This window comes from Conger conger, chromosome 5 (genome assembly GCF_963514075.1).
Source record: "Conger conger chromosome 5, fConCon1.1, whole genome shotgun sequence".
Taxonomy (NCBI): Eukaryota; Metazoa; Chordata; class Actinopteri; order Anguilliformes; family Congridae; genus Conger; species Conger conger.
In genome coordinates, this window is record NC_083764.1 from 20,817,389 (window position 1) to 20,845,172 (window position 27,784).

Below are 27,784 nucleotides of genomic sequence, written 5' to 3' on the forward strand. Positions count from 1 at the left end.
CCCTAGAAAAATATCGAGGTACATTTGGTTCCTCAAAGCTTCCTTCCTGACATAACTGATTTAAATGCATACTGTATATTTTCTATTGAATGGCACATGGCCTTGTTCAGAATAGTTTTATGACTTCAACCCGGAACGCTGTAGGCTCAAAGGCACAGCTAAAAATAGAGGAATTGCTGTATATAAATTAGCAGTGTAGTATGGAAAAATGGAAAATCTCACAGGAAAGGGGCACCTTTCTTGCCAGTAGCCAAAAAGCATTCAAAAGAAAGTTACATTCTTTGAGAGTTCTTACAATCTGATTGGTTCTAGCAAGTTTTAACTGTTGGGTTGTAGGTCAGTGGTTCAGTCAGCTTGAATCACCACTTCACATGATTCACCTGAACATTGGGTGATTAGAAAAACACATCCCCAGACGGATTTATCTCAAATCAGTTTGTCAACCTATTTAGTGTTTAATTTTATTAACCTGACAAGTGAGACTACCTTGCCAGTGACAAATGTCTGATTAACATCTCAAGTGATTAATGCCTGAGACTTTCTACAACATAGTGGCTCTGCAGCCACTCTTGAAACTTGGTCATAAACAATAAAAGTCCAATTCCTTTTCAACCCACTGCCTATGAATGTACTCCCACACCATTTACAAGCACTGCTGGATCATACCTGAGTCAAATATATAATTTTTATTGGATTCAAATATTTTTCCATGCTTTACTGAGCTGGTCTCGTGTATTGGAACCTATTAAATACTCTCAAAAAGTGAAAACCCCACCTTATGGTCCTCTTGGTTGGCTCATTTGCACCAGGCAAGATCAACCAAGCCCAGAGAAGCATTTCAATCCAAAACAATTACGTATTTGATGATGACCCAGGTTTACTGTGGATAAAGCCAAATACTGTCCATATGCTTGCACTATAAATGTTTAATATTTCAGAGAGATCTGAGTGAACGACACAGGAAACTGCAGTCTTAATTACAGAAGGTTGATTGGGGGAAGAGTCATTACAGATAATCAATTGGGACTCATTGATTATCTGTAACGCCCTCCTCGTTTGGCACTCAGTGTCGCTGGAGTACTGATCACTGGCCACACCTATCACTGATCAGGCGACACTCAGTACACCTGCTCCCACTCACCAATCAGTGATCAGCTGACACTCAGTACACCTGCTCCCACTCACCAATCACTGATCAGCTGACACTCAGTACACCTGCTCCCACTCACCAATCACTGATCAGCCGACACTCAGTACACCTGCTCCCACTCATCAATCACTGATCAGCCGACACTCAGTACACCTGCTCCCACTCACCAATCAGTGATCAGCCGACACTCAGTACACCTGCTCCCACTCACCAATCACTGATCAGCCGACACTCAGTACACCTGCTCCCACTCACCAATCAGTGATCAGCCGACACTCAGTACACATGGTCCCACTCACCAATCACTGATCAGCCGACACTCACTACACCTGCTCCCACTCACCAATCAGTGATCAGCTGACTCTCACTACACCTGCTCCCCTCACTATTTAGGACTGGGACTCCCCTCACTCCGTGCAAAGTCTCATTCTGTCATTAGCTCACATAGACTATCACTTCCTTTTCCTGTTCCTCTTCCTATTCCAATCTTTGTGTCTTTGACTCCATGTTCCTATTCATTCATTTAATAAACTCCATGTCTGCACTTGCATGCTGTGTTGCATGGTTCCCTCTGATATTATCAAAGGATAGAGCTACAAGACATCCCAAAATCCCTAACGTTCAATTAGATGCACCCTTGATATTGTATTAAAAAAATCTATATATTTTTTTATGTTGAAGTCAACAGTAATAAATATTTAATATCGTGGTCATCAGCACCCTTACCCCATGCACATTATTATAACCTGATTAGATCCAGTTGATCCATAAGACTCCTTTTGACCAGGCTTACGGAATGTGTGGTATGTGCAGCAAGAATGTATCACTATATTGTTTGTGTATACATCTGTTTGTTTAAATCAGGGGCAGGTAAAGCTGGTCCTTGAATGCCAGAGATGGTCCTCGTTTTAGTACATAATTGGATTTCTTTTAATTCATTGTAATTAATCAGGGTTAATGAATGGGGCTGTCCAGTTGATGGATCAACTCTGTGTCTCACCATTCAGGACATTCAGGCTCAGACAATTAATCTTCCATCAAACTCATGTGACCAAGCTCAGATGGAACGAAAACCAGAAATGTCACTGGCACTCCAGGACCAGGGTTGTCTTGTCTATAACTGGTTTGGCTTGCGTATTTAATAGACTTAATGATTTTAGCAGTCACTAACGATGTGGTTCGATTTAAAGATCCTTAAATGTTGAGGAAGGTATGCTGTTCACACTTAGAATACACTATACATGTTGCAAGGAAGGAATACATACCCTCTTTTTTGTCTAAGTTGCCGAAGTTTGATATAGTAATCTTCTCCACGAACTGAACAAATCAACTGTAAGTGGATTGCCCTGAGGACGCTGTTTATTGTATCGGTAGAGATCACCGGTGAGTGACAGTCTGCCGCGTAGCAGTGGGTTTGCCTGGTCTCCCCTATATGGTTGTGTATTAGTCCTATGCTAATATCGATAGAGGAGAGGATCGCGGCAGCGCGGTAGTACTGTAGCTGTCAGAGTCTAAGCAGACTCCTCAACAGCTATGGCAGAAGGCGGAGAAGGGGAAGATGAAATTCAGTTCTTAAGAACTGTAAGTATTATCTTCTTCTCTGCAATTTTAATAAGGAAATGTGTTAAGCGTTCATACTGTCGGCAGCTGTCTTGTGTGTACAGAGTCCTATACAGCGTCGTTTCAGCAATCCTTTTCGTGACTGTGCCTTTTTAGTACAATGCATGATGCAGCATCAGTCAGTTGTGTTTGAATACCTCATTTAAGGTGATTAATCATTTGTTGGAATATTGTTCTGAAATGTTGTTAACTGTCTACACATTTGTTTCGCTTTTGCTTTGCATTTTACATTTGTACCGCAATTACTGCATCGTATACTGCTGTTCTGTGAGAATATTGCGCCGTGCTTTACAGTCCTGAATACGCGCATTGCCTACAGTATGAGTGCAGGAACTGACTATAAAAAAACTTAGCCTGAACTTAGTCGTGTATGCTCTCTAGTGCTTCCCAAGCAACGCGCCTGTCCGCGTTTATTGGGACTGAAAGGGAAAACACGCTTCGCTCAGGTGCAAGGGCAGGTGTAATAATTCCGCTTTTGCTGCCACGAACAGAAAGCAGTCGTAATCGGAGTTTAGCAGGCTGTAGTTTCAGTAAAGCCGGTTTACATGATGCATATGTAACACAGAAGCACAGACAACTGTGACTTTTGTAACTTATGTTCACACTGTCTCTTCCTGGTTTCTATTCTTGTGGTTTGACTATTTTCGTGGTTTGAGATTAGTTACAAAGATGTGGTGGGGCATGGCAGTTATCTTTGTAAACGATACACGCCGATGTAGGCAGTGGTGTGAAGAAGCATCACAGCTGGTTAGCCATGAACATATTGAAAAGGGCACACCTGTAAACGACCTTGTTTATTATAACGGTGATCCACGGCTCCTATGTAATGGCTCATAATTTGGCTCTGCGGTCTTTTCATACGCAGCAATGTAGCACCATGGACAGCACCTGTTTTTTATTTTTAAACTGCTAGATATTCAGATGTATTCAGTAAACATATCCGGGGTGGATTTTACAGTGTACGGTTACACTGTATGTGCATGGTTACGAGTTAATAAACGTGTAAACGTGTTTTGAAGTAGTCACACCTACCCACTTAAAGGTTATAATAAAATGGGAAAACGACAGCAACGTGAGCTGCCGAGGGACTGCCCGTGACAGATCGCACCATAGTTAACATGCCTTGCCGCGCGTCTCCATAAATCGCATGGTGGACTGCCAGTGTGCCATTCCAGTTATGTGATGACAACAGCAATATCTAGGGGCTTCCCCAGATCTATTTAACCCACGTGCCACAATGGGAAGGATTAATTAATATTTTATATTTCGTTTTAGCATTCACATATCTGGACGTCAGTACCGATTTGAAAGACATTTGGGGATATATTTCACTGTGGTAAATAATTATGAAATAATAATAACTATCAAATAATTGAAAATCAGAGGTAGCGGAGGGCTCATGGAACCAAAGGTTGATACATATCCCCAGTGCTGGCGATATGAAGGACAGAACAATTCAACCCCAACAAATTTGTCCATGTTTCAGCAAAAGCAGCTCAAATAGGTTAGATTTTATTATGATATATTATAAAAATAAAGGTGGCAGCCAAAACACGTGACGTGTGTTGTTGGATTATAGTGAAGATGCAGCAATATTACGAAAAGGCCACCAAAATGCAGCTGTCTTGACAAGATGTAACGGTGAAACATTCATTTATTATGATAATTTACAGCAGCAGTCCTTTTCTTCAGCTGTAAATTGGTGATGTATTAAAGGTACAATAGGTAATTTTTGTGTTAAAACATTGTTACAAGACCATTGTAAATTCCTTCCTATCATTGAAAAAGGCTCACTGTCTGCCTGTGTTTATAGTCCTTAAATTCGGGTTTCAAAATATACAGTTGATGGCCTGACACTGTACCGAAACATTGTATAACTGTACAATAATTCAAGCTCATTGGTTGAAAATTGGTGCTAATTGCCTCAGCCAATGGTGTTTCAACGTCAGAGAGTTTACAGAGAAGGGGGAGGGATAAACAGTGTTGTGGTTTGAAGGTGTTTGTTGCTGCTATTCCTCTCTTGACCGTTAGAAGTCCAAAATTACCTATTGTACCGTTAAAACTGAATACATTATTATTTATTTATTCATCAATCTATGTAAGCATGCCTGGAATGGTCCACACAAGCCAGAATTTGTGTAATATAATATGTTCTGGTGTATGCCTGGCAAAAGGCAGCTGTGAAATTGTAAGTAACTACAAATAGTGTGTGATTTCCTTGTCTGTGTTAGATCTAAACATCTTTATCAGCAATAATCAACATTTAATCCAAGACATATATATATATATCATTCCCCTCCAGGTATAAATTCCCTGTTATTGCAAGGATTGCTTGTACAGTGATGGCATTAATCAGCATGCTAATATGGAAACTGTCTGGTCTGTCATTTGATCCTAAGACCTCTGAGCGAACTCTGAGTGACTTGTCACCATGTAAAAGCAGCAACACTGGCAGTCAGCGAAGCCTTTCCTCTCTTCTCAATGTTGTCTTGTGAGGGAGGGATAGGGGAAGAGATGGGCCTTAATGTTTTCGGGAAGTGAGAATTATACTTATAATTATATTGTGTTTATGAAAACAATTTGAGTTTCTCAATCGGTGTGATCCTTTATCCTCCATGTTAGCCATCAGGGATTGAGGGGTGATCGTCTAGTCGAGTCTAGTCTTTCTAGAGATGGAAGTCATGGATTTCACTGGACAGTTTTTCACAGACTGTTTCAAAAAACTGTTACTATGGTTGCAAAGATTTTTGGTGACAGAAGCAATTACATGGGGGGAGAATGTGTGGTCTCAATTTTTCTGCGTCATACATTTGTCTATGCTTCTGTAAGCATAAATAAAAAATTTGATGTCAAGGAATGGAAATGGAAACATTTAGTCAATAGCATGGCACATGAATGACTGTTGCGTAAAGTTTTTATAATGTGACTAGCTGTAATGTGTACTGTAGGTGTAATCAAATGAGCATGTTCTATTTCCACACATAAATGATTATGATAAAACGTTTAGTTTGTATTTTTTGTTCGTTGGTTTATTGGTACCAGTACAGACTCCAGTTTTAAAATGGGGCCTGAAAGGGTTTTAGATACATTAGCAGAGTAGTAGGGGGTGGCAGGGTAACTTGTAGTTTGTGTTGTTTTTACGTCTTCTGCATTCCAGAGAATGAACCCAGGGTTTAAAATTAGCTTTTGAAAAGCCAATGCTTACTCCACACACATACACACAGACACACAAACACTTATTTCTCCCCTAGCCTCAACCAATGCAGACTTACATCGGCCAGAGTAGGAGCATGAAATTGCATTTTAGCCATTAAATAGAGGCTTACAGCTCCTCCTTGGAAACTGCAGGGTTGGGTTCTGTGCATCACAGGGTGAATGCATCACAGGGTGAATGCACAGTGAGCCCACAGCACAGTATGGACTACAGAGTAAAGCCATATGAGTTTGGGCACAGCCCAGCATCGAGCCAAAGCCTTCTCTGTGCTGATGGCACTGGTTCTTCAGGCCTGTGTTTGAGGTTGCCTCATCACTTTGTCTAAAATGAGCCCCACTCTCCTGTTGTCAGTACATTTTGAATTTGCTCCTCTTGGGTAAAGTTGGCTTTTTACCAGTGTTACAGAAATGTGCAAGAAAAGCCAGTGACTCTGCTATACTGTGTCTTTAACCCTCATATTATGTTAAGATTTTATGACCGCTTTTATGTTTGGGGTCAAATCGAGCCCAACAGTTCAAATAAAAACAAAATTATTGCAATAGATAGACCCTTTATCCATAACTCTGTGATAAACATCTCTTTTTAGAGCCTAAGGTACAGTAAGTGAAAGTTTGGCACCTGTATGGGAAAGTGCCACCAGAATCATCCACAAAGAAATCTGAGAAAACAATAATTGTTGTATCTTACATTTGAGGGTCAAAATAACTTAATGCAACACATTTGTATGCAAAGTTGGTACACGACTTGGCATAGCATTTTTATTGCATGTTTACTATTTAATCCCATCAAATTAGAAAATTGGAAAAATCATACAGTATCAATATGACAAAAAGGTTAATTGGTTATTAAAAGATGTTGAATACTGAAATTTCTATTGTCCCCAAGCATAATATAGGTCAATAAAATGATTTTCCTTGAGTGAGCAATGTGAGAGACGTCCAAGGTAACAAGAGGATAAGGAAGCAAACATTGATCACTTTCCCCCATACTGTGACTGCCACTAAAGTGCAAACTGTACCACACTCTCTTTTTGTGTGGAAATATGAAGGATTAATGTTATCACTTGTGCCACAACGACTTGACAGATTACTACCACTACTTTTGGGAGATGGAGAAAAGTTTCAGAAAAGCTTTTCTCCCCTTTTGGAAAAGACATCAGTTTAAGTCTACTGACAGGTCATATGTCAGGCTGCAGGATAAAGGTATGACCTTGATCTTTATATCCAAGATTTTTAACTACATATCAAATTGTGTCCCCATAGCATGTATTTAAAGTTTACCTAGTGGGGCAGACATGCATCGGCATCAACATAGTCATTCAAATCATAATTTTGGAGACATGGCAATGTTATTCATTATTCACATGAGAATGCTGACCTCAATGCATTAAATAATTAATGTAGAATTTTAAAGGTGTGTACACAGAGGACACCCTAAATCAGCAGACTGACTGTCTGGTTGGCAGTGGATTACAAGCCTTTAATGAGCCCCCTGTGTCCTTTGGCCTTGTTCACTAACTTGGTGCATGAAACAGTGAAAGTCCTTCACAGTGACTTCACCATCAATGCTGTTGTGGTGCAACTGAATGACGAGCTGCTCAGATTCCTCCCTGTAATTGGTCTGTCTGTTTATTGTTCCCTGGTAGGAGTCTGATTTAGGGCTCTGCATCTCTGATCGCACTGTAAACAAGACATGGGCTTTGGTAGAGTGCCAAACTCTGAGATGATCTGACCATAAGAGACACCATCCAGACCATGTGTGTGTGAGAGAGAGAGAGAGAGAGAGAGAGAGAGAGAGAGAGTCAGTGAAGGAGAGAAATGGAGATAGAGTGGAGGAAAGAGAGAACAGAGTAGGAGGAAGTGTGGTGTTGAGGGAGAGGGAGAACCTGAGAGAGGTGTTAATGGTGGATGAGATGAACACATAGACGTATTCATTCGGTGGAGTGGACCAGCACTTAAAGGGGTGTTAGCCTCAGAGGTGTTAATGCAGGGGAATCCTTGGGTCAGGACTCCCAAGCATCAGACGATACCAGAGAGGGGCTAAGCCCTCCCTCATGGACTCTCTCTGTCAGATGGGATGACTGAAGCTTATCATCACTTATCATATCTAAATCCACATCTAGCAATCTTTGACTAGATCTCGCTTCTTTGGCAGCATCAAAATGGAGGGGCTCTGAAATCCTCTTCTGCTCCTATCGTCTACTATAAATCAGTTTCCTGTTGTGATATAAGTCTCATTGGCCACACACCGCCTAGCACCTGGTGTATAGCCGGGACTCAGGATGAGCAACTATAGAGGTCACCCAAGTAACCCCATCCCTGTAGCCTGTCCAAATTTAGCACACCCCTGGCAGAACAATGTCAATTGTCTGTGTGTGCATGTGTGTGTGTGCGTGTGTGTGTGTGTGTGTGTGTGTGTGAGAGAGAGGAAAGAGAGAGAAAGAAAGAAAGAGAGATGTTTATGTTCGATCCCTCTTGATATTTCCTCACCCAACAGTCTGTTTCCCTTTGTTGAATTGAGGACAGTGCCCCATGTTTACTTGAGACAGACTCGGAATATCCAGGATGTAATTCTATGCATGCATTTTATGACCTACCTTGACCCCCACATGTGACATGGGAGTCTGAAATGGTTGCCACAAAGGCCCATCAATCACACCAAGAATGCCCTGATAGCTGCTGACTGTGACCTATTCGTCCTATTATTCCTTTACAGCAGGGGTAAGGAACCCTGTTTTTAAGTGCCATATTTCTGACTGGGTTCTGTGCCAGTTTCTGCCCTTAGTGACTTAATAAACTCAATCTCTTAAGTGAACTGTCCGAGCTACATTTTTTTGACCAGTCACTGTTGATCCACCAGGAAATTCATCACTGTTTTATGTCCCGATAAGAAACATGTATTTTACTGTGATCTAATGGGCAGCTTCATCCAAAATCAATGTAAAAAAAAACAGTTTAATGTGATGTACTGCACATCTTAAGTAAAGTCGCTGTCATGAATCTGCATCCACTAATGGCTTCACAAGAATAGAGTTGTGATATTTTGACTTATACAAGTGATACAGTATACAAGTTGGCGGCACGGATGGTGCAGTGGGTAGCACTGCCGCCTCACAGCAAGTAGGTCCTGGGTTCGAATCCCCGTCGGCCGGGGCCTCTCTGTGCGGAGTTCGCATGTTCTCCCCGTGTCTGCGTGTGTTTCCTCTGGGTACTCCGGTTTCCTCCCACAGTCCAAAGACATGCAGGTTAGACTGATTGGAGAGTCTAAATTGCCCATAGGTGTGAGTGAATGGTGTGTGTGCCCTGTGATGGACTGGCGACCTGTCCAGGGTGTATTCCTGCCTTTCGCCCAATGTATGCTGGGATAGGCTCCAGCCCCCCTGCGACCCTGTTTAGGATAAGCGGGTTAAGATAATGGATGGATGGATGGAGTATATAAGTTACTATGAGTATCACCAGTGTTCAACTTGGTCCCTTGGTACATATTTTGAGTATAGATCCCTACACTCTCAGAAGTAGTGACAGCGGAGATAAATTTTTGTTCTTCGAGGATAAAAAAAAAAAAAGATTTACCCTGAAAGTACAGTAATGCTCTCTTTGGGTGCAAATGAAGGAACAAAGTAATGATATATTGCTTAGGGGTACAATTTTATGTACCTGTAGGGTAACGCCCCAGCGACAAGCAATTGTACCTCATTCGACAGTTTTCATACCATAGAACGTATTGTGATAACAATTTATGGATTGATTGAATTGCTCTAGAGTCTAGAGCATGCATTCAGATTTAAATTTCAAAGAAAATATTGAGAATAGATATTGAATATTGAGAAGTGTTTTCCTGTGCTGCAGAATAATTTTACAAGCCATGTTTACCAAGATGTGTCATTCATATTCAAGAGATCTATCTTGTCTGAAATCTGAAAGCTCAATTGTTTACCTCCTGTAAATATATCTTCTCATGTCATGTCTTCTCATAGGACATGATTCCTCATCCATATGTCAGAGGAAGCTGGTGAAATGAGCCTGCAGATTTTATGAGTGTTTCTGCTACCTGTCAAACAGCGTTTCATTTGAGCTCTCAAGCACTGATTTGTTTTCACCGCAGTAATGTACATGATGCAACATACATGTTAGCATCTCGCAAATAATTAAAGTGTTAAGCAACAGTCCAGCTTAATTTGCTTTGCAGTAAAAAATGAATATGCAAAGAAAGATAGCATTGTGTAGGCTTGTCTCCACATGACAGTGTCCTCCACTCCAGTTCATGAGGGAGAAATCTAGCAGTATCTTGCATCTTCCAAATTTGCGTGTAGTGGGTGTAGCTTGGCTAGTTAGCTAGTTAGCACAATCAGGTGGGGTAAAGCTAAGGCCTCGTAGCAGGTTACTGTGACAACACTCGATACACAACCCACAGGGTCAAAATAAAAATGGGGGTGATTTCATCTTTAGCTGACTGGAAATACAATACATTCATTTGGGCGCGTGAGAGGAATGAGTCTCTTGCTACATGCACAATCAACCAACTACTTAGGTCCACACAGCAAACAGCCAAAATAGATACTGCAGGTAGTGCAACAACCATGCTGGAGGACGTCAGACATCTGCAGGTAGATGACTGATACAGGACCCCTGATGCAGGACTGTCATTGGAGAAGCATGAGGCGAGGGTTATCCTATAGGCTGAAATCCTCCCTCCCCGGACAACACTTTAATATAACGTGCACAAACCTGTGGGATTCCTAGCCGCATCTAGAGCAATGAGGATTCAGTCTGGGCTTTAGGATATGATGTTGGCATGAAACCTGCCTCAGTCTGAGCAAGCACAATCACAGAAATAAAGGTACGTAAAGTGCCAAAAAAGATACAGATGCTGGGGCGGTACCCTATATAGGCACATAAATTTGTACCCCTAGCCAGCAATATAAAATTAATTTATACCCTTTTTTGCTTGGAAAATGTACTCATTTGTACCCAAAGAGAACATTACTGTACATTCAGGGTATGTTTGGGAAATTTTATCCTTGAAGAGCTTGAAAATGTCTTCCAATGTCACTTTATTTCTGAGAATGCACCACCATTACCACCATTTGAAAAGCTTGCTATTCACATTTCCAGGACATATTACTCACAAACTGATGTATTGCCGAGCAGGGAGAGTATTTCTGAAAGGGATATCACTTTCTATATAGAATTGCAGGAACAGATATTCTGACAGAATTCATGGAAGAATCTTAGATTAATATGCTATTAATATGCATGAAAAATGTGCCAACATATGCCTTCATATCGCTGAATGACATATCATCTCCACTGAAACAGCTAACGAAACATCATATTATTTCACTTCACCGTATTATTTTAAATCAATCAATTCAAAACCTATGTCTTTCTAAATAAATGCCACCTGTATCCTAACAAATGCAAGCAGTACCAGCTCTTGGAAAAGGAGATACTCAAATGTAATACTTCAGTGAGGCTTGGGTGATGCATTCTAGAGTCTGGTTCATGACATTTCTGAGGGTCTCTTGGGTTTTGTATGGTTCAATAGTCATTAAAGAGAAGACAACTATGTTGAAAAGTCAGGAAACATTCTATCCAGGCCACATACGATATTGTGAATTATGTCCGTTATGTCCTGTATTGTTGGTTAACTTTTTATTTTACTGGCTCTATATAGGTGAAACTTAGCAATATGTATGGTTTGGATTAAATAACACCCTTTGATAATGACCTGAACCGAAGTGGATGTTGAATAGGTTCCCAGTTTTACCAGATTTGTACACTGGGAAATAAAACGTACGTTCAAGGCTAGGTTTTTGAAGTGCTTTTCAATTTGTTAGTCAGAAATATGTTTCTTTTCAAACTGTTCTAAGATATCGGCCTTTCTGAGTGCAGTCTGCACTATGCTATTACCAAACATTTCTTCTTTAGAGTCAGGGTTTCGTTTATTTTTTCTCAAAAGGCAATCAAGATTTCCACCTTTAAAATGTTGAGTTTACTGGAATAGAAAGCAATTTTCCATCTTCCTGGTTTTATTACAGAATATCACCTCGCGCTTGCAGAGGCAAAAAGCCAACCCAGTAATACACACAACCATGCACACAATTATTACCTGCTGCATCTCAGAATGCAAGTTAACACAGTGAGTTTGCAATATTGTTTTAACCAACCATGGTTTTATTCAAAATATTTTGTTATGCATGTCTTCAATGAAGCACATGTTGAAGGGTGATGAGAGAAGCAGTGGAGCAGCGCAGTTTGCAAAGTGAGAGCACTTGGAACCTTGGGTCACTGGACTATTAACATCTGGAGACCTGAGGCATATACTGCCAGCATCAAAACCTGACCTGAATGATGAATTAAAACTCAAACCTGCTTGGTTCCAGGCTATTCAGCCCCAAGGGAACTCTGATTTTGAGTGCACTATTTTTGTCAGCTTACCAAAAGGGCTTGGGTCAAGGTACCCATACTGTGCCATGCTACCTCTTCCTCTTTTTGAAATCAAAAGCAAAAAACAGGGCTGAACTTCTGCTGGAGTGGGTATTGGTATTTATGTCTAAGGCATTCCTTTGCTACAGTGAGGCTTGTCTTTCAAGATGATGAGGCTTATCTGTCAAGATTACAATGCCCCCATCCATACATGTGGTACTGTCAGGGCTCAGAACACAGGAACCAATTGTGAACAGGGAGTAATTTGACAAAGTGTCTTTATTCAATAAATAGCAGGTCAGGCAGGCAATGGTCAGATACGAGCAGACAGGAATATCACAGGTAGTTTGTGGTCGTTAATAGAGTCACGACACAGCAGAGATAGTCTAAGACGTAGTAGGGGTCACAGGTAAATGGTCGTACATAAGTAGGCAATCAGATCTGGCAGAAGCACAAAACGAAATCCAAAGGGTGAAAAACGAAAGTCCAATCCAAGTCTGATAATAGCGGTTCCAAAACAAGCAGAAGGAAATGGTTGGGACAAATGAAACATGTCGGTACACAGGTAAATCAGACAGATAAACCGCTGGAAGGAATGGTGGAAGCACATTAAAATCTGGCAACTGATAGGAGGAAAAGGGCAGGTGTAAATACACAGACAAATGAGGTAGCAATGATGAACAGGTGTGGAAACAGAAATCAGGTAAAAAGACTCAGTTGAAAAGAATAATGAGATGACAGGACTACAGAAAGCGGCTGGGGACAAAACATGAAATGCACAAGGAGATCGAAAAAGCTGTGACAGGAGAATACAGAGCGTGACACTGTACTGTAGAACAGGAGTAGTCTCCCAGTTTTTTGAGGAGCATGAAAACTATGCTTTTTGTATTTCATAGCCTTCTCTGAACAAAATCAAGCATTTAACAGCAGTATCTAAATGATGCCTGCAGTGCTGTCTTCTACTTTCTTCAATGAACCACAGATTTTATTACTTGTTTGGGCTTACTCCCCATATGTGATGAACCAAGACCCTTTTTACTTTGCATATTTTTTTGTTGTTGTTAACCCTATAAATGCTACCCCCTGAGTAGTCGACATCCTAAATTATTTTTGCCTTCATATTTCTATGATAATATGAACTGCAATGTAATAAAACAGCAAAATAGCGACGCCAGAAACTCTCCGCTAGTGACAGCAATAGTTTAGATGCTTATCAGCCTCTTATTTACAAAATAGGCGATAAAACTCCAGCCTCTCCCACACCACGCGCACACTCTCCGTGGCCCCAGACTCAGACAATAATGTTCAGAATACACAAGGCTTTCACCAGATGTAGAATTATGTTTTGTTCGTTTGCATCATAAAATCCAACCTCACGCCCATGCTGTATGAGGTGGTGACAGACAATTACAGGATTTTGACTTAGATATAGATATGGAGTTAATGGGGCTCTGTTTAACCTAATTTTGAAATAAAGATCCATTTTAAATGTGATGCAGGTTGCTTAGAAAGCACTATGGTGAATAATCCCTTTTTGAGAGCTTTTAGGACACTGTGGGCATCCTTTTTAAAAACATACTCTCATATACGTGAAGGTTATATTGTATCAAAAAATTTGTTTTAATAGAAAAATATGCTTTGTTGATCATTCATGTGTCTGGACAAAATATCTGCTGATGTTTTGTATTTGGAGAGATTTGGAGACACTTGAGGACATCTGGTTGCAGTTTTGGGAAATTTAATTCTTTTTGTTGACATCAAGTATATGCACAAATAGTAGTTCTGGGTTTGTTTTGTATTTATTTTGCATTTTAATGTATCTTTTGTTTACACTGTATGTACATTTGTTCTGTCTCAAATTTCTGAATGGTAAAAGCCTCTTCTTTCATTTAAGTCTTCAACCGTGTGTGTGTAGTGAATAGTTTTGAAATATTGACACTTGTATAGTACTAGTACAAAATAGGTGGAAATTCTTCTTCTAGGGGGGCAAAGTGGAAAGGGTTAATATGTGTTCCAATCCCTGTATTCCTTGGTTCCTTATGGCACCCAATTTAAAACCAATCTCAGCCCTAATAGTAGCACTAGTAAAAGCACTTCAAAGATTTCTCGCTGAAATCTGAATTGATCATCTGGTTTAAAGCTGTAATATTTAATATGAATATGCAGAAATAAAAACATACTGGTATAGGTTTTTCTTACTTGGGTTGATTATGATTTTGATGAATATTTTATGATATGCACGTAGGCTATATTACTTTGTGCTGGTAGGATGTGGTGTGAGGGAATGGGAGGCAAGGGAATACAATGTAAAAAATGGTGTTGTTGTGACTGGGTACACATTTTCAGCTCGACCTTTATACCATGCTTTTTTTATATTCTGAGCTGCAGCAAAAGCTCAGACCTGATAGTTGGTAAACAACACTTAGCACCTTTCCAGAAATGCATACAAAAAAGCTGCACACAAGCCACTCTGACACCAGACATGGAGGTGTGAGCACAGCCGGAAATATTGCAGAATTTGTCAATTCCTCTGGTGTTGCCCATCTTCTCAAGGTCCGTGGCCGAGCCAGACGTGTGAAAGTAGGATTTAGCATGTTCACCTTTTCTCGAGTTCATGCCTGTGGCAGCGCTGGGTGAATTGTCAGTTAATTTGGCTCAGTGGCACATCACGTCCTCTCTGGTTACCGCTAGCGATGCGCTGGGCTAACGGCGCACCTGCTCTTGTCTTTAACGAACGCGGTCAGTTGGGGAATAAGTAGGGGAAGCCTGTATTTCATGCGCGAGGCTGCATTTTATCGAGGGGGGAGAGAACGGAGGAGAGAGGCAGAGGAGGAGCAGGGCCTCACTGAAGGGTGAGGGGGGGCTAGGCTGTTTAGAGTGGAGTGGGGAGTCCATGTTGGTGGTTCCATTGGAGCTGAGTTGATCTGGCACAGAGTTCCACCCCTAGGAAGGAGCAGTCATAATGGATACCCACCAGAACCCCACCCCCAAGGCTCTATAGATAGACTGTGATACGGCCTTTAGCTGTTGAGCAGATGTCCCTCCTGTGGATCACTTTGCCTCAGATTCACCACATTCCTTGGCACAGACTCAAGAAGATGAAAAAAAATCCCATGTGACACAGGGAATATTGTGGACTTAAAGGGGTGGATTTTCAAGGTTCCACCTCTCCAAAAAGGTATTTTGAAAAATGTATCTTCCTTTAATTGGACACACATATGGAACGTGCTCATGCATAGACCAACAAACACATTCACGCACACATGCCCGCATGCATGCACACACACTGTCCAGTTGTGCAACATTTGAGTCATCAACAGGTGTAAGGAGTGGCTTTACTTAATTATGAAGTGGTGATATGTTTGAGATGTTTAGAGGCCACCAGCTTAATTTCATTACTGAATTCCACAATTAAATCTTGGTCAGATTTAAATTAAATTCCGAGTCGGATCTTCACAGCTTCTGAAGTTATGGTCTGACTTTCACACAGTGCATCTTCATCAGACCTTCATGAAGAATTCACACATCTTCCTGAGGATTACATTACACTAGTACAATGTGTGCAATTCAGTGCTTCATAACATAACTACAGTGAGCTCCGTAATGTTTGGGACAAAGACATATTTTTTTCTTGATTTGGCTCTGTACTCTACAATTTCTCAACATTTATTATTAGACTATTTTTGTACACTTTGATTTCACCATGCAGAAATTTAGACATAGGTTTTAGACATAGCCCTCCCATGTCAGGGCACTACGTGTTTGAAACATATGCAAAATAAATGAATCAGTAATTTAGTACTTTGTCACATCACCTTTGTATGCAATGACTGCCTGAAGTCTTTGACCCATAGACACTAGGTGCTGAGTATCTTCTGTGATTATGCTCTACCTGGCCTGAACTGCAACCATCTTCAGCTCCTGTTTGTTTCTGGGAAGAGTTGCCTTAAGTTTTATCTTCAGCATACAGTATGGAATGCATGTGTAATTGGATTCAGATCTGGTGAATGACTTCATCAATGAAGAATTTTCTAGTTTTTAGTTTAGAAAAACAGTTTAATACTGGCAGTACTGTTGTATTGAAGGACGAAGCACCGTCCACAGAGTTTAGAGGCATTTGATTGAACTTGAGCATTTGATTGAATAGGATGGTTCTGTAAAGTTCATATTTCAATCTGCTGCTGCTATCAGCTGTCATCAATACAGACAAGTGAGCCAGCATCTGTGGCAACCATACATACCCACACCGTCAAACCCTCACCACCATGTTTCACAGATGGGTGCTTTGGCTCAGTTCCTTTAGGCCTCAACACTTTGCTTTTTTTCACATCAGTGAATCTTGGTCTCATCTGTCCACAAGACCTTTTTTCCACAACTCTGCAGGCTCCTATCAGACTGCAAACTTGCCTTCCTGTTTTTGCAGCTAACTAGTTTATTCTGTTTGGGACTGTCATTGTCACATCCACGCCTGCCTCTTAAATAGTGTTTCTGATGTGTCGGACAGGTGTTTTGGTTTTTCTTCATTATGTTGAGAATTCTGCGGCCATCTGCGGCCATTGTCTTCCTTGGCCTACCAGACCCTTTGCAGTTCCCAAGCTCACCAGTGCTCTCTTTCTTGATTTTGGTAAGCCTAAGGTTTGGCCTATATCTCTGACTGTTTTTTCCTCATCTCACAGATGAAAAAGCACATTTCTCAAAAAGTTGGAGTATCCCTTTCAACAAGTAAAACGATTTGACAGAGGACAAAGCACCTCTCTGTGAAATGTCAAGTCACTGCTGAATGTGGTAGTGCTGAAGAAATCCCTCTTACACAAAATGGAGGGAAGACTTAAAGTACTATATTTCAGCTTGCTGTTATTGAGTCAGTAATAATTTAACATGGGTTTGCTTACTGATGTAGTCCACATATTTTGTTATACACAAGAGTGCTGTATAATACACAGAACAAGCAAATGAAGAGAGTTGAGGTCATTGAAAACTCCTTTATGTTTACAGTTATGTTTCTCCTTGCTGGGAGATTTCAGTCACCTTTACTGAGACACGGTGCAATAGCCTAGTACACTTGACCTTCTGCAGTGTATTTTTAATCTGATGACAAATTCAATCTAACCCTCCATGGGCTGGAATGTTATATTTAGATATGTGGTTGATGCAGATTAGTTCACTACACATTTGTGGGAAATAAAGATGAAAAGTTTATACTAGTATTATACTAGTAAAAAAAAAAGATAGCAGGTATTTTTCACTGAGTGCTAAATTAGGATTAGCCTATTGGAAATGTAAGTTTCTAAGTACGAACTATCAGGTGCTTTTGTAATGTCACCATGTTACCGTAAAGTGTCTATTCTCCAGCCTGCTTTGCAGTATAAGCTCAGCTAGCTGTGGCTTAAACACGTTTCATATGGCCATATGGGAGTTTCATTATTCATTAATGCCTCATTACTGTAAAACCATGGAGTCGATAATGTCTCTAGTACAGAGTTATTTACACTGTAAAAACAAGCTGTGATACTAAGAGTGGTGTAGAGAATGGTCTAGTGAGAAGCAAGCCTGTTAATGTAGCGAGTCAAAGCAGGCGGCCTGAAGCGTAGTGGTTAAGGTCCATGACTGGGACTCACAAGGTCGGTGGTTCGATTCCCGGTGTAGCCCCAATAAGATCTGCACAGCCGTTGGACCCTTGAGCAAGGCCCTTAACCCTGCATTGCTCTAGGGGAGGAATGTCTCCTGCTTAGTCTAATCAACTGTATGTCGCTCTGGATAAGAACGTCTGCAAAATGCCATTAATGTAATGTAATGTAAAAGCATGGCACTGACTGCTTAACCCATTGCTGTCCCGTGACAGGACGATGAAGTGGTGCTGCAGTGTGTTGCCAGCATCCAGAAGGAGCACCGCAAGTTCTGCCTGTCAGCCGAGGGACTCGGCGATCGATTGTGTTTCCTGGAGCCCACCTCAGAAGCAAAGGTAAGCAAAGTCTGTCAGAGCTTGCTCTTCACTGGAGAGCGGCAGGTTGAATCACTCAGAGCTGGGGCTGTGGCTTAGGTTTACTGCTAAGTTTACAATGGCGAGTACCCCCCGTTTTCATGTGTTAAACTCTCTGACACCAAACAAGCAAAACAAGTAAGAACAAGAAAAAAGCTGATTTTAAATGCTGCTGGAGCCATTTATAACCAGACAATAATTGTCTCAGAGATATTACACATGGTGTTAATGTATGGTGCAGTATATTCCCCTCCACAGTTAATTTTAGACATTTTTTACACAGTTTACACTGTTCTTGCCTCTCTGGGCGACATTGGCTCAGGTGGTAAAAGCAGTTGTCTGGCAGTCCGAGGGTTTCCGGTTCGATCCCCTGCCTGGGCTGTGTCAAAGTGTCCTTGAGCAAAACACCGAACCCCCAAATGCTCCTGACGAGCTGGTTGGTGCCTTGCATGGCAACCAATCGCCATTAGTGTGTGTGTGTGTGTGTGTGTGTGTGTGTGTGTATGTGTGTGTGTGTGTGTGTGTGTGTGTGTGTGTGTGTGCATGAATGGGTGAATGAGAAGCATCAATTGTACCTCGCTTTGGATAAAGGCGCTTTATCCAAACCCTTTATGCAAACCATTTACCTCTAATTAACTGCAGGGATATTAGAACAAGAGTTAGTTACTGTTGGCTGAATGTAGAAGTACGTAACTGTTGTATTAAGGAGAGATTTAAAAGTAAAAATGTTTTTCTCATTATGTACTGCAGTACGTAGAATTCTCACTTTCTTGTTGTTGAAGCCCGTCTTTCATGACAAGGAGTAACTAAACATGAAGAGGAGTAAACACCTGAATGAATGAACCTACTGTATGTTTTATTGTTTCAAAAAATGGCAATTGGCAATTCAGCTCTACTCGGCCCTGCTCAAACCCAATTAATTGTCCTGAAAATCTGAACCAGATCCAGGCCGTTAGGTCTGAGTGGATTCAAATTGGTTTACCAGCAATGACAGCTCGAAAACAGTCACATGGATGTCAATCAAAAACAAAGATGTAAAAAACATCTTGCCATGTACCATGTGATGTGTGTTGATTTCTGTGGTGAAACTTATTTTGGCTGTGTCAGTCATCTTAGCATGGTGCAGAAAGCAGGGGTGTGCCCTCCGCCATGTGCTGTCTGTAGGGTTTTCTGGGACCTAGGTGTTGACAGAGCCTTTGGCCCAGAATGTGCCTGGCTCTCTGCCTCTTAGCCTTAGAGTAACTATTAAGGCCCCTCTGTTGGTAATGTGGGAAAGTGGAGGTGTTTGGTCAGATGTACCTAGCACTTATAAATCAGACCTGGCTTAAATATGTAATGTTTTGAATTCAAATACTTTTCTACTCTTTACTGAGATTGTATGTTGCAACCAATGAAATACCCTCAAAAGTACAAACCCCACCTTCTGGTCCTCTTGGTTGGCTTGATTGAACCGGCAAGATCAATCAAGCACAGAAAAGTATTTGAATCCAAAACAATTACATATTTGAAACACTACTGGTGTAAGGGCTACTCTCTTGGTGCTGTTATCTCTTTCAGTGAATAGTCTTGAACAATTATCCTCCTTGAACACACAATGGCAGGAATCCCCCAACTGAATCAACGGACAATCATATACATTGACATGCAGTCACATTTTCAATAATGTCGACAACAAACGTATTTTAAGAAAACAATGGATGTAATTCACACCAGAAAACAAAAGACACTGAGGCCTACTTGTCAGCATATCAGCCCTCAAGGAAAGAAACGTTATGAAGGATGGTGGGGAGATTGCCCGTCCTACCGTAACTTCTCCATAATCCATCCCAAACTGTGAGCTGGCCTTATTGACACCCCAGCCCCACCCCCCACCATCTCTTGGGAGATTACATCCACAAGCAATTTGTAGCTTTCCCATTGAGCACTCATCACAAGGCACCCCCACTGGCAATAAAATATGCTGTCAGCGGACAAGTGGTCATAAAACTGTCTCCCGGTCTGTGTAGCCACTCTTGTGGAGGACACAGTCGGCCTGACCCACCCTGACCTTTATTCACCACACTAACATACTTACACTGCCATACTCGCCCAAGCTCACTCACACTGCTATACCCACCTTGACCCACTCACACTGCTATACCCACCCAGACCCATTCACACTACCATCCTCACCCTGAATCTGATTTTTGCCAATTGTAGGAGGTTTCCTTTGTTTGGTGTTTACCCAGCTGGTTGCTTTGACTGTGTTGCTGTTGAAATAGTTACCTCACAGATTTCACCAAGACTCACTCTACAGTCAGATTTCATTGGTCCAGTTTGGTACTGTGTGTAGTAATTTGTGTGAAAGGCAAAATATGTTGAATTTCCCTTTCCCTTTAGTTTTTCAAACATCTGACTTATTGAGCATTCAGTGGACAATACAAAGTAATTTAGGATATATTGTTAACAACACAGAATTTAAAGCCGGGGTAGGCAATCTTTGGGTGCAAGCAGAATCTGGGCAAAAGAAGAAAGATTTTGAATGTATACAGTGGTGGAAAACCCTTTCCTCTTTGTCACCCACACTGGTTCGACGTTGCTGTAGCCAGTCAGCCTCTCTGGGACGCGCACCACAATTTTGATAGGTCAGTAAGCCCGTCTCTCGGCTAAGAGCTGCCATCATTGGATGTTAGCTACAGAGAGCGATGAAAAACAGAAGACCCTGAAAATCTGTCCTGGGACTGTCACAGATACAGATTTTCTTCCCAGAGCAGTTGGTTTATTGCTAGCTGTCGGAGTGTGAAGAGAATTTCACCAAATATTACCCAAAAAATCGCCTACCCTAGCTTTAACTGCTACCTTGAAGCACTGTAATGCTGTACTATGCAGTTAATAGTTGTCTTATGGTGAATCACTGATAGTAGATGAGTCCCAGTGTATCAATCAGCCTTTGCAGTTTCTGGTGGGGAAAGAGGAATACACGCTTCAGCGTGTGACTGCACTGTTAAGAGTGGCACAGGGATGGGCTGCAATGTACAATGCCTGAACCTTTAAGGATGAAATCACATTTGTTACTGCTCGGATCTTTCTGTCTCCTTGCTATCCTCAGTATGTACCTCCAGACCTATGCATCTGTAACTTTGTGCTGGAGCAGTCCCTCTCCGTCCGAGCCCTACAGGAGATGCTGGCCAGCACGGGGTACAACAGTGAGGGGGTGAGTATTCTTGGGGTCACCTCCACCAAATCAACACTACCCAACAGCAAACAACAAGCAAGGTTTGTGTCCTTTTAGTAAAAACTTTACTTTTGCAATGACAATTTAGTGTGTTTGAGTGAATATGTATCCGGATACTTGTGGTGGCCATTTTAGCTGTCCTGTCTATTGCTGATGAGAAACACAGCTGTTAGAACTCAAGGTCCCTTACAGTAACCGATAGGGGCACATTCCTGCACTTTCAAGCAGCCCAACAGAACTGAGAAAGAACTGAGGTAGGCTCAACTGAACTGCACCCCAATGGCTCTATACACAGTGGAGGGAAATGAAAATAACACTCGTTAAAATATATTTACTAAGCCAATATGATTCATGTTCTCAAAGTATAAGGCTAACCAGTAATGTTTTACAACAGATTTCCCTCTGCTTGTAATAAAAGGCTGAAATATGTGTCATAAAGAATTTTGTTTGCCTTGGTTATAAATATTTATGATAAGATAACGTTAAAATGGTTTTCTAAGGACAGAACGTGAAGTGCTTTTTCTAAAATGACATGTCACGTGTCAGAATGTCAGGCCATGCATTGTCTTAATTATAAGTGTTCTGGTCCTGTGATGTGTTACACATCTGATTTACATCCCTTGAGATATCGCTTCAATTGTAGTGCAGGATGGCATGTTTACTGCTTTAGGTGAATAAGCAAACTGGAGAAAACCTTTGACAAAGCTACTATTACTTTGATCCATAATGAACTTACAATATAAAATTGATTAGAAGTGGTTACCTTTTATTGCATTCTGTATGGTTGCACATGGTGTTCTTTAAAAAAGTACTTTTATAATTTTTGTTTAATTCAGTCTGGTAAGAGCTGGGTGAAGCCTATTACTAAGTTAAAACAAGTTTGGCTTTATATTTTATGTTTAGAAATTTGACGGTCATTTCACATCTTGCTGTGAGCAATACAGCACTCGCTGGGGTTCCTGTTTCTTTACCTTCTATGAGTTTACTATTAGGATTTCCTCTTTGGAGGAGTAAGACTGAGGATCATATTCATGAAACCATGAAGTAGGAGTCCTGATTTAGGAACAGTTGTCCCTGGTACTTAACCTAAACTTATCCAAACAAAACTGATCCGAGACCAGCACTCCCACTTTATAATCCATAATGAATATGAGCCTGATTGTTGACGATTCTTGGTTGCATCACACTTTTCTGGATTGAAAAAAGGAAGGGTAAATAATTTCAATGTCGACAAGAGGAATCCACATTCCCCGCATTTTTCTCCCTAATTAGAAAAGTTGGTCAGAACTGAAAAGTCAGAATTGGAGAGTCGTCCCATTGCTGCAGCATACCCTGTGATTAGAATTTGGGAGAGTGCATAGTTTGGGTCTGCACCAAGCCAGCTGGTGGTTATTTTCACTCTCCAACCCACTAGTTCAGCTGCACAATCACTGCCACAGTTGGCAATATTGCACGATAAAGCAGGAAATACCCTAAATGCTGTGGAAATTGTTGTTTGATAGGGTATTTCCAAGGGAAACCTATGCTGTGAGAATGTTGCAGAAAGCAATAGCAGTATCACTAGTTCCACGTGATTATTTTTGTCATTCCATTTTTTACTTTTTAGTTTCTATCCTTTTCAAATTTCAAGGGTGTACTGTGAAGGGAGGACATGCTCTAGAACCTGCTTTGAATTCAATATGAACTTACTGCCGGTGTACTGAGCTGGTCCTCTGACACTGTGGTCGACAACGCGATAATGGGGTCTCCCTCTAGAGCTGAAACAGATTGTACTACTGCAGCCTCATTGCTTTTTTCCTTGAATCACAATCAAAAATTTGCCAACTTTTTCATTTTTTTTAAAAATTCGGCATATATTTCTGAGATTCTGAGATATATGAGAGGTGTCAGACGGAAGCGTTGACTGAAATCCAGGCAGACGGAAGGCCTTTTCATGGAGCAGTATTAGAGTTGGCGCACTGCACCAGGAAAGGTCACGGTTGTGCATGTCATGTATCAGTTTGTCAGCAGACTTGAATTTTGTCACACAGTGTATCTCAGGAGCTGCTGGGTATAAGATATTTGTTCTATCTTTTGATCAAACAATCTTTCATTTTTAGAACAGTGGGAACTTAAACTGTCGTGAGTGGCTGAGGTGTCAGTTTTATGTTCAACATAAGACCCCTGCCCTGCCACTAAACTTCACATCTATTTAACAGCAAACAATTTTACATGCCACTTTAAGGAGCTGCAGTTCAGGAGTAGGATTTTATTGTCTCATACTGTTATCCTGACATTCAGAAATGATATACATTGACTGACGCTAGACACATTATTAAGTTTTGTATTTCAAAAAACATATACAGTATGTTGTCATTTTTCTTGTCTTAATGCCTTCCAGATGTTCACAGGGAAGGTAAGTACTTTTACACATATTGAGGAAGCATGAGAGCACAGCTATACCAAAATGTATTTACTGAATATTTCACTCAACTCAATTTAAATTTTACATTGCTGAACAATTTTACATTAGTTGTAAAATATTGCAATCCCTGAACTTCAGATCTTTTCAAATTTATTATTGACTGACTGTATTTACTTGCCTGTGGTATTATTATTAAGTGGAAGGGGAAATCCTTCTAAGGGGCCTGGTGTGGATTCAGTAACAGGTGTTTTGAGCGTTGAGGCTCTCTAACTCGGTCGTCTTGGCGGCGCTGTTGCCGCGGTCACTGGCACGGTGACAGGGCACGGCCGGCGGTTTCTCCGGAATTCAAACTTCAGCACGGTGTCTCCGCAGGCGGCGCAGGGGGGCGGACACCGGACCCTGCTCTACGGTCACGCCATCCTCCTGCGGCATTCTTTCAGCGCCATGGTGAGCACGCGACCGCCGTTAATCCGGATCAGGAGCGACGCTACCGCTATCCTGCCCCGTCAAGTTTGCGCCTGCCTTAACCCTTGTGTAGTCTTAACATTCTGTGTACTCCCCTTGTCCTAAGGGTAAAACATTATCTTGAGCCTTCACTAAACCCCTAAAATAAAGCAGCTTAATTGAAATTTAAACCCCAAATCTATTTTGCATGAAGAAACAACTCACAAACTTTGTCATCAACGTTGAAAAAATATTATTTAGGGGGTCTTCTCTGCTGTTAAACATAGTGGAGGGGCATTTTCGATCCTTAAGACAACACAAGGGTTATATACCATCGTATAGTATTATCCCACATTTGCAACGTCAGGCGTAACCTATATCTCACTACAACAGCAGTTCCTCAGTCGAAATATATGTTTACAACTGAAACATTTTGAGCTGTGTGCACTGTGTAGCACTGTAGTCAATAACCAACAGCTAGTAGCAAGAAACATTCATAAATGATTTAATTAATGTATTTTAGTTTAAAAATATGATAGTAATTCTATTGAAGACAGGCTATTACAGATGATAAATGCTTGATTTGTTACATTTTCTAACGATGTCGTTTGTGTTTGACAGTACCTGACCTGTTTGAAAACATCACGGTCCCTCACAGACAAGCTGTCCTTCGATGTGGGACTGCTGGAAGATTCCACAGGTACGTTAACACATAATCACACATTTAATCCTTCCTTCAGTTGAGTCTGTTGTTTCTACAATTTGCGGTATGCGCATGCGTGTCGGTGATGTCACATCTGCACAGGCGAGGCCTGCTGGTGGACCATTCACCCCGCCTCGAAGCAGAGGTCTGAGGGGGAGAAGGTGCGAATTGGAGACGACCTCATCCTAGTCAGTGTGTCTTCTGAGAGGTACCTGGTGAGTAGACTGAACAGCCTTATAACACAAGCAGTACTGGATACACTACCAATATCCCTGCACCATCAGCAGAGTGGAGGCACAGCTCATTGTGAAACAAAGCCTGTACCATCTTGTTTTGCTCAGAGGGCATTTGATTAGCTCCCAACTAATTTTGTACTGCGACACGGAAGTCACCGTCCAGATCGAAGTGAAATAATGGAAGTAGTTTGCTGAGAATACCAGGAGTGCACGAAGTACAACTCCACAGCGTAGACTGGATTTCACACCATTATGGAGACTTAACACCTACCCCTGTCTCACATTTAACTTCATCAAGGTCTAATTGGCTAGCTCTGCAACGGTAATAATAAGAGACTAAAGGGAACAGAGTAGTTATCAAGCAGAGCAATAATGAGCTAAAGTGGTGATCTTAAGTACCAAGGACAGCCTGTGCTCTGTCTGTATTCCAGTCCATGTAGTATATAAATTATTGTTAATGTCCTTCTCTTAGAATGACAATGTCATGGGGAAGGATGACCTAAATAATATGCATCATTCTTGACTACAGTACTAGTCAAAAGTTTGGACACACCTTTCCCTTTTCTGCATTTTCCTATTTATGTTTTATTTTCTCTGTTTGTAATCAAACAGTTCATACATGGTCAAAAAAGTACAGATTCTGGCTTTTTTAAGGGTATTTTTTTACATACTGGTTTCACCATGTAGTAATTACAGTACTTTTTATACATAGCCCCGCATTTCAATGAATGGGACAAATTGACATAATGTCAAATAAAATAGTCATTGAGGTTGCATATTGTTTGAATGCCACGACTTCCTGAAGTCTGTGACCTATCAACATCACCAGAGTCTGGATATCATATTTTCGAGTTAAAAAATTTGAGTAGATCTCTATGGGAACTGGGGGTGGGACTAGATTCAGATGTAAATTTGTTGGCTAGATGTTATCAAGGGTCCAAGGTATCAGAAGAATCTCAAACCATCATGCTGCTGCCAGATATGCTGTAGATACTGCAAGGGACATTGCTCCTGACTAATTTTCCTGTTGAACTCAATGGAAGAATTATTCAAGAGAAACAACCCTTGAAGTGTCTACTGTATATGTAGAAGCAGCATGATTGTTTGAGGCTGGTTTGATACCTCAGATCCTTGATGATTTAAAGCCATTTAGCCAACAAAAGATTTCCATACAGTATCAGCGTAATTTACAGCTGAATCTAGTCCCACCCCCCAATTCCCATAGAGAGCCATTCAAAAGCAAAGAGTTACAGTATCGCTTGTAGGACAACCTGAAAATAAGATATCCTGACTCTGGTGATGTTCATAGGTCACAGACATCAGGAAGTCATGGTATGCAATGAATACAAATGAGGTATGCCTGCTACTCTTTTTTGTAGCTCTTTTGCAGTGATGTATATGTTCTTCTGAGCATTTCTCACCAGGTCTTGGGCTATTCTATCTGAAGTTTTTCTTAGTCTTCCTGATCTAACCTTGACTTGAACTGTTCCATTTATCTTCCATTTTCTAATAATGTTTCTGACAGTGGAAATAGGCAGTTTGAAACAGTTTGAGAGGGTTTTTTGTAGCCTTCTCCATGGTGGAAATGAACTATCTTCATTCTGATATCTTTGGACAACTGTTTAGAGGAACCCATGGTTGTTAACACCAGACAGAACAGCCACTGCCGCAGTATGTGTTGTGACTTTGTAGTTTTCTGAATTTTATTTAGTCTCCACTAGACGAGGTATGCTCTCCATGCACATTCAAAATATAACCGCAGGCACCATTAAAAGAAAGTTCGATTTCTTTTCCTCTCAAAATTTACCAAAAAAAAAAACAGCCTCCGTGTGAAGCGGTGAAAAATCTGTGGCATCCTATCCACCTATCTAACATGACTAAACACTAAACACCCAAACCTCTAAACACCCAACATTTAATATGAAAACACTTGAAACAAAATAAACATATAATTTTCAACATGAAAATACAATAATCCCAACATAAATTCATAAATTCCTCCTACAGCATGTGTAAACTGACCATTGTTTAGCAATGTTTGTTTTTTTCTCCTTTAGCACCTGTCCATGTCCAATGGAAACATCCAGGTGGATGCCTCTTTCATGCAGACATTGTGGAATGTCCAGCCCACCTGCTCAGGCAGCAACGTGGCCGTGGGCAAGTATCCCACTATTCAGTAGCCTAGGCTAATCCAGTGCTAGTCCAGCTGGCCACGATATGCACAGGATTAGCTATGATGTCAATACTTCAATAAAGTGATTTTACAGGACAGCGACAGTATGTTTCCAAGAGTAAACATCTTACTATGCTATGAATGAAAACATTAATCGAAGAAGCCATTCGACTCGATCTGTTCCAAACACAAAATGTAATATTCTGTGGAATATTGTG

General features: G+C 41.1%; 1 protein-coding gene across 4 annotated transcripts in view; it reads left to right on the forward strand.

Annotated features, from left to right (window-relative positions):
• Positions 1 to 2,608: 2,608 nt before the first annotated feature.
• LOC133128136 (ryanodine receptor 3-like) overlaps positions 2,609 to 27,784 on the forward strand; it is a 97,773-nt gene continuing 72,597 nt past the window's right edge. For all 4 annotated transcript variants that reach the window (XM_061241441.1, XM_061241443.1, XM_061241442.1 and 1 more), the window contains exons 1-7: positions 2,609 to 2,731; positions 18,255 to 18,374; positions 21,481 to 21,585; positions 24,383 to 24,457; positions 25,076 to 25,154; positions 25,260 to 25,372; positions 27,451 to 27,550. In XM_061241441.1, coding sequence (XP_061097425.1) covers positions 2,684 to 2,731; positions 18,255 to 18,374; positions 21,481 to 21,585; positions 24,383 to 24,457; positions 25,076 to 25,154; positions 25,260 to 25,372; positions 27,451 to 27,550 — 640 coding nt within the window. In that variant the 5' untranslated portion in view covers positions 2,609 to 2,683. The remainder of the gene's footprint in view (positions 2,732 to 18,254; positions 18,375 to 21,480; positions 21,586 to 24,382; positions 24,458 to 25,075; positions 25,155 to 25,259; positions 25,373 to 27,450; positions 27,551 to 27,784) is intronic.